We start from the raw sequence: 7,836 nt of genomic DNA, 5'->3' as shown, positions 1-7,836 counted from the left end.
TTTTAATATGACCAAATGCCTTGCAATGCATATGATGACATGACAGTTTTAGTATTTAAACACCCGGGGTGTTACAAAGCAGATGTTTTCGTCTATAAGGTTGAGGACTCCTTTCAAGATAAGAATAATAAGGGGCGTTTAAATTCAGGGGCTAAAGTTTAAGAGAGTCATATCAGGTGTCGCATACAGGTGTCACGTCGAGTGTTCGAATAGTAATAATAAAACAAATTACAGAAGTCCTCGGTAATCCACTAGACGAATTTATTAAGTCTAATTAATCCATCATTAGCACATGTTACTGTAGCACCGCATTGTCAAATCATGGACTAAGTCTCAATCTGTGCATTTAGTTTCGTAATTAGTCTATATTTAATACTCCATATATATGTCAAATATCCGATATGACATGGACTAAAGTTTAGATGAGGAAACCAACGTAGCCTAATTGAACTTGACTAATGAACTTGAGGAAATAGCAGCAGTACTATAGCCGTAACGCATGCATACCACATAAACACCGATGAATACTAACAGACCTGCTAATGAACTTGACAAACAGAAAACCCATCACCATATCCACACAAATCAAACGCAAAATTCGACGCTAACTGCTAACTACTGTACACTCTGGTTTTACGGTCGTGAGAGGTATGGAGAGGTACCAAGCTACAACTACACAAAAAAAAAAACTCATACTTTATTCTATATTATAAGTCGTTATGACTTTTCTAGTAGATAAAATCTACTTAAAAAGTTATAACGACTTATATGCAGGGAGTGCTTCCATACGTATATAGCTTAATGGTTACCTCGCGGTGCCACCACTCAAGGACCGGGAAAATAATGCCACAGACCTGCTGCACAAATCATGCAAGAGCACGGCCCATCCCGCACGTGTTCGTTGCGAGCACGCTGCACCTGCCAATAATAGAGCCACTGCAACTGAAGCTCATCATGCTGAAGACTCTGCAAGGTCGCTGTACCATCATCCCCCTGCTCCTGCGTGCCTGCTGCTTGCAGAGTCGCTGGATCATCGCCTCCCTCCTGCTCTTGCGTGCCTGCTGCCAAGTCCTGAGGCGGCTCATCGCGGGGCACCAGCACGCCCCTGACAAACCTGTCGAGCTCGTCCATCTGAACGCTCTCGCCGAACAGGAGGCTATCGACCTGCAGATCATCAGAGCCAGACGACTGCTCGTCCAAGGGCGGCAGGTCATGGCCGCCCTGGGGATGATTCATTGGCTGCTGGTCTTGTACTACTCCAGAGCCCCCTCCATTGTTCTCCTGCTGCTGCTGGTGAATCTGACGCTGGTCGTTACCATGCTCCCAGCCGCCGCCGCCGCTGTTCATCGTCTGCGTGGTGTTGTTGTCTGGGAGTAACAGATCAGCGTGCTGCCATCCCTGCTTCGTGTAAACACTCTGGTTCTCTCCCAAGAAGAGATGCTGGTTCTGCACTCCGAACAAGCTGTAGCCATCTTCCTGTTGCTGGTAGGGCTGGAGCGGAGCATGGCCAACGACGACGTTGGTGTCTGGTGCGGCGAGGAACGCCGTACTGCCTGTCAAGCTCGGTGGCCACTGCTCCTGACCTTGGTTGTTGCAGAACATGGCAGGGTAACCGAGCAGTGCCAGGAGCTGGGACATGTCGTCGGGCGTGTCTTCTTCAGGCTTAGGCGCGGAAGCTCCGAGCGTTCCGTCCGGTTCCGATGCTGGGCACACGCGTACAGCCTGCAGTGGCACGGCGGAGAGGACGATCGGCGCCGGCTGTTGTCGTCCTTCTTGCTGCCGCGGCGCTAGCTCATCTTTCTTGGGCGGCGTCACTGGCTCCATCAGTGACTGTCCCTGCTGCTGCTGCTGTTCTCCCTCAACTCCAACTTGCATTGATGGTTTCTTCTTCCTCTGGACCTTGGCCTTCCTTGTCGGCTTCAATGGTGGCTCGGCGAGCAGTGTTGTCGTCTCTGGGTGCGGCAGCTGCACTCCCTCCAGTTCGGTAGAAGGCGTCTCCGTCTCCGTCCTCTTCCTCTTTCTAGTCTTCTTCTTCTTCTCTGGATCCATGTCGTCGTTGCCCTCGGTGTCCGAGTGCTGCTTCCTTTGGATCGAGTACAGGGCATACTGCCCAATCTGCATGCATGTCATGGAGTCAATTGCAAGATATATAAACTCAAGCAATTATTAATCTTTTTTATTAGGGCCAATTGCCAGTCAATTTCCTCCAGGCAAGCTACGAGATCGAATCTTGTGTTGCTCAAATTCTGTCAGACACGTGACTTTGTCGAATTCTGAAAAGTTGTGGGAACATTGACTCATTGAGTCCACGGTCCAAAAGAGATTAGCTTCTAAACATATATGCATGTTACAAAGGCTCAGAATGAGGCAAATTAAGTACAAATTTATAATGTTAGGGTGGTGCGTAAATCTATAGTAACATTATACTCCCTCCGTTCTAAATTATAAATCGTTTTGACTTTTTTGTACATCCATTTTACAATGCATCTAGATATAATAATATGTACATAGCTAGATGAATGAACCAAAAAAGTCAAATCGACTTATAATTTGGAACGGATGGAATAGAATAGATCAAATCAGTCACTGTTTGTTCCCACTTTTTAGGATTTGTTTTTTCTTTGCTGTCACCATGACAACGCCGAGATCTTTTGCTTGCTAATAAAAAAAATCTACTACCTCCACCCATAAATACTTGGGGCTTAAAATAGTCCGGTTGAGCTTTTAAAAATTGGAAACATTAAATAAAGGCATGCATTATGCGTAGATTTATGAATAACAGTACTTTTATTTAATCACATATGTTCGTTAGGGTTCGTTAGAGAAAAATAATGGTTAATATTATAAACCACGTCAATAACAGGGGAGTATATGCAAATAATAAATTCCCTTTTATCTAGGGTTTGTTCTTGTTCATATATATGCAATTATTACGCAAGCAATTAGGCGTGCATTACGTACCGCGGCGTGGCCTTTGAGGATGTACTCGTGCATGCTCCACTTGCCGTTCTCGGCGGTGTCGCTGGAGTTGTAGATGAGCACCCTCTTGGTGCCCACGACCACCTTATTGTTCCCGTCGCCGTCCTTGGATCTCGCCCGCCGGATGAGCTGCACACTCCCCGTGGCCTTCCATGTCGCCGTGACGCCCTTCACCCTCACCTTCCGGCTGGGCTCCTTCTCCTTGTTCGACGACGACTGCTCCCGCACCGTGAAGAAGAACCACCTGTTCTCGCCGTACCCCTTGTACTCCTCTACACGCATGATATATGCATGCAAATTAAACGCGACGACCATGCAGTACGTATTGCAGTGTAAGTCATTACATTACATCATGCAACAATAATTAGACGACTAGATAGCTAATGCAATTACTTCATCAGATCATATTATATACATATATAATTGATTAATCAGTAAAATACGTACGACAGTGTAGCAATTAGTAGCATCTTAACTGCTTACCGACGAGTCTGCCGGGTTGCCATTCGAGGATGGAGACGTCGTTGACGACGGCGAGGGGAAGCTTGTGGCCCTCGATCTTGGCGCGGAGGTAGGCGTCGACGAGCTCCTCCTCGGTCGGCACGAAGCGGTAGCCAGGAGGAAACTGCAGCTGTGGGACCAGCTCATGCGTCGGAGTCTTCGCAGAAACCTCCATATATATGGAAATAAATCGGCAAGTATACGTATACTAGTACTAGATTGATTGATGAACAGGACAAGCAAGGAAAGTTGTTGCTAGAGATAGAAAGAAGGGAGAGGAAAGACAAAGACCGGTCTGAATCTAATTACTGGTCATATATAACAGCTAGTTAATTAAGTGTAGTTACACATGTGCATGAGAGAGTTGTAACCGGTTTCCAACGGAAAGTTTTTTTCTTATCCATGAATCATAATGTGTGCTTGGGGCATCTCGTCCGTGTCCAGGACTCCTGAAGCGCCGTACATCATGTGTGCTTGGGGTGCCTGCTGCCTGGGCACCGTTCGCTCGCGCCTGCTGCCCGCACGTGGCCGCCAAGTACAGCAGCTGCCCGCGCGTGGGCGGCGTTGCTGGGCACCGCCGCCGCCGCCGCCTCGTCGCAGTGCTGCTGGCGGGCGCCGCTCTCGGATTTCGCCGGAGGCCGGAGCCTAGGGGTCTCACCACGGCGGAGATGATGGTTTGACGACGACGGTCGCCGCGCGTTGGCCGCCCGGCAGGGACTCGGATCGATCTCGACATGCCCGACCGAGCCGACGAGGATGGCGACTGGTCCATGAGCAAGACCCGATCGACGGCAGGCCCCCTCACATGGGCATGGCCGAGCGGGGCAGCTGCAGAAACGACGGCACAAAGAACTGAAGGCTAAACAATCGGGCAGGAGCTACTGACAAAGAAAAAGAACCGATTTCAAATCGGAAAAGCAAACCCTAACCCTAAAAAAGAAGCCTACCTGGGCTTTTACCCACCGCCGGCGGCATCGCCACCGCGCGGAAAGGAGACCGCGGCGTCGCTCCCGAACGGCGCGCGGGACAGAGCCGAGATCCGGCCGACGGATGCGCTCAGGGCACCAACGCGAGGCCGCTCGACGGCGGCGCGCTCACCCAAAGGGGAGCGCGCGCACCGGCGAGGGGGCCCGCGGCGGCGCCGTACTTCCTTTTCCTTCCGGCCGCCATGGCCGGCTCCGCTGTGGCTCTGGCGCGCGGCGCGAAGAGAGAGAAGGGGAAGACAGAATGGAGCTAGGGTTGAGGGAGGCACGGCCGGCCGGGGTTTTGATGCCCCGAGCTGTGCGCTCCACCGTTCGATCTGGATGGACGGACGGAGATGATCGGGCCAGCGCCGCAGCCCAGGCGGGATAGGGCGCGAGGCCGAATTCCCGGCCCAAGCCCAGGTTGCGGCCTGGGCGCGGGGGAGCGTGCGCCACGTGGCTGGGCCGCGGGCAGCTGGGCCGGGAGAGCTGGCTGCGCGCGCGTGAAGCAGGCCATGGGCCGCATTCGCTGGGCCGCGCGCACTGTTGCTGGATCGGGCCGAAATGGCCAAACAAATAGTACAGTCACAGTTTTTTTTATTTTCTTATTTTCCAGAAAACAATTTGATCAATTTGAATTGAATTTTATGATAATTTTCTGTACAAAATTTATCCAACGATATTTTTTGTTCAGTAAATAGTAAAGTTGCTTCTGGAAAATAGGAAAATGATTATTGAATGTTAATATTTCCGCTGCATATTTAAAGATGTAATTTTCATTATTAAATTCGAACCAACGGGAGAATTTAATTTTGAAAATGGATATGTTTTAAATTGATTATAATATTGTTGTTATTCTGACCAACGTTGATTAATGGCAATATTAATATGTTTTTGTCATACATTAATTCTATTTCTGCCCAACGGTGATGTAGAATTAGTGTAGAAAACAATTGTATGTTTTAATTTTGACCAACGTTAAACTAAGGCATGCAATTGTTGTTGTTATTATTTGTGTTCTCACACTATTTGAATTGTGTTTTCAGGAGGATACAACTTGATGAGTTGTATCAAAGAGATCCCCACTCTAAAAGTTGATAACTATATTGAGTGGAAAAAAAGATAGACCTGGCTTTCATCCTCGCTGAGGTGGACTGAGTTGTCACCACACCATGCCCCAAAAAACCTATGGCAGCGGTGAGGGAGACAGATGAGATTGATGCTGCATGGCAGAACAGAGAGCGAGATTTTACTCCTGTAAAGATGTCCTATGACATTGAGTATAGAAAATGGGTCACTGTCAACAAGAAGTGTTTGACAGTGATAAAGAACACGATTGAGCCTGCTATTGTGGGCTCAATTCCAGACTGTGACACGGTCACAGAGTACCTAGAAAGAATAAAGAGTCAGTTCACTGACTCTTCAAAGACATATGCAACCCAGCTGATCAAGCAGCTGGTAACAGAAAGGTACTCTGGTGGCGGCAGTGGCATTAGAGAGCACATACTGAGAATGAGCAATCTGGCATCTAAGCTTAAACCAATGGATTTGGTACTCAAGGATGAGTTTCTTATTCATTTGATTTTTGCTTCTTTGCCCAAAGAATTTGACACCTTTGTTGTTAATTACAACATACAGCCTGAAAAATGAGATTTAGAAAAGCTGATAGCCATGTGTGTGCAGGAGGAGAAAAGAATAAAAGTTTCACAAGGTGGTACTGTCAACTACCTAAAAGATAAGAAAAAGAACTATAATAACAGTTCTTCCTCCAAGTCATCTGGAAAGGGTCCCATGCAACAGTCTCAGAACAAGCAATTCCCAGTGGATAAAGACCAGTGTCTCTACTGTAAGAAGACGGGACATTATAAGAAGAATTGTCCTGATTTCCTAAAGATGATAATGAAAAATAAAGGTGAGAATATTATTACGTTCGTAAATGAATCCTTGTATGTAAAGTTTTCAAAATCTACTTGGTAGATTGATTCAGGTGCAACTATTCATGTTGCTAATTCATTATAGGGATTTCGTTCGATGAGAACTTTGTAAAGAAGCGAAAGTTTCATTAAAGTCGCAAATGGAGTACAAGCAGATGTTGAGGCCGTTGGCGATCTTCCGCTAGAGCTTGCTGATGGCTTTATACTTTTTCTTAGAGATGTTCTTTATGTACCTTCTTTGCAAAGAAACTTGATTAGTGTATCAAAGTTGGACCATGATGGTTATGATTGCCATTTTGGAAATGGCAAATGTCAGATATTGTTTAATAATAAATGTGTTGGTCTTGCCTTCCGACAAGACGAGCTTTATTTGTTATCACTTCGTGAAAATGTGAATTCCGTATGTGATGTGAATAAGAATGTATCCTCATCGAATAATGCAAACAGAAAACGAAAGAGAGCTCACGATGCGTTGTCGAAATTATGGCACTGTCGTTTAGGCCATATTTCGAGGGGGAGAATAGAAAGACTAGTTAAAAATAATATTCTTCCTCTATTAGAGCTCTCAGATTTAGAACAATGTAGAGATTGCATAAAAGGAAAGTATATAAAGAAAATTAAGAAAGATGCCAAATGAAGCGCAGAAATTATACAGATTATTCACACAGACATATGTGGTCCTTTTCCTGTGAAAAGTGTGGATGGTTATGATTCATTCATAACATTCACAGACGATTACTCTCGGTTTGGCTACATTTATCCAATTAAAGAAAGAACAGAAGCGTTGGATAAATTCAAAATATTTAAAGTAGAAGTTGAAAATCAGCATGATTTAAAGATTAAGATAGTCAGGTCTGACCGTGGGGGAGAGTACTACGGTCGGCATACCCCATATGGACAAGTTCCTAGACCTTTTGCAAGGTTCTTACAGGAGAATGGTATAGTCGCCCAGTATTCAACACTGGGCGAACCTCAGCAGAATGGAGTAGCTGAAAGGCGTAACCATACCCTGATGGATATGGTACGTAGTATGATAAGTTACTCCACTTTACCGATGAGTCTGTGGATAGAGGCGTTAAAAACCGCCATTCACATTCTCAATAGAGTACCAAGTAAGTCGGTGTCCAAAACACCATATAAGTTGTGGACAGGAAGAGTACCCTCACTTAACCACTTACGTGTGTGGAGGAGCCCTGCTGAGGCTAAAGTTTTTAACCCAAACATTGGGAAGCTAGATCCTAAAACAGTGAGTTGCTATTTCATTGGCTACCCAGAAAAGTCAAAAGGTTTTCGTTTCTACTGACCTAACAGACATACAAAGTTTGTGGAAACGAGACACACTGTCTTTCTAGAGGATGAAATGATTAGGGGGAGCATGGTAGCTCGAGAAATTGACCTTGAAAAGAAGTGGGTGTATGCACCCACTCCAATAATTCATGAGCCATTTTTCTCACTACCTG

General features: G+C 46.2%; 1 protein-coding gene across 1 annotated transcript; it reads right to left on the bottom strand.

Annotated features, from left to right (window-relative positions):
• Nucleotides 1-825: 825 nt before the first annotated feature.
• LOC136517122 (uncharacterized) lies at nucleotides 826-3,655 on the bottom strand. The gene is made up of 3 exons (XM_066510642.1): nucleotides 3,463-3,655; nucleotides 2,962-3,251; nucleotides 826-2,115 (listed from the first exon to the last, which is right to left on the bottom strand). Exons 1-3 carry the CDS (start codon nucleotides 3,653-3,655, stop codon nucleotides 826-828), a joined length of 1,773 nt encoding a protein of 590 aa, XP_066366739.1.
• Between the last annotated feature and the right edge of the window lie 4,181 nt (nucleotides 3,656-7,836).

Source organism: Miscanthus floridulus, chromosome 17 (assembly GCF_019320115.1).
Source record: "Miscanthus floridulus cultivar M001 chromosome 17, ASM1932011v1, whole genome shotgun sequence".
NCBI lineage: Eukaryota > Viridiplantae > Streptophyta > Magnoliopsida > Poales > Poaceae > Miscanthus > Miscanthus floridulus.
The sequence above is the reverse complement of the archived record's forward strand: the minus strand, read 5'-3'. Positions and strand labels throughout refer to the sequence as shown.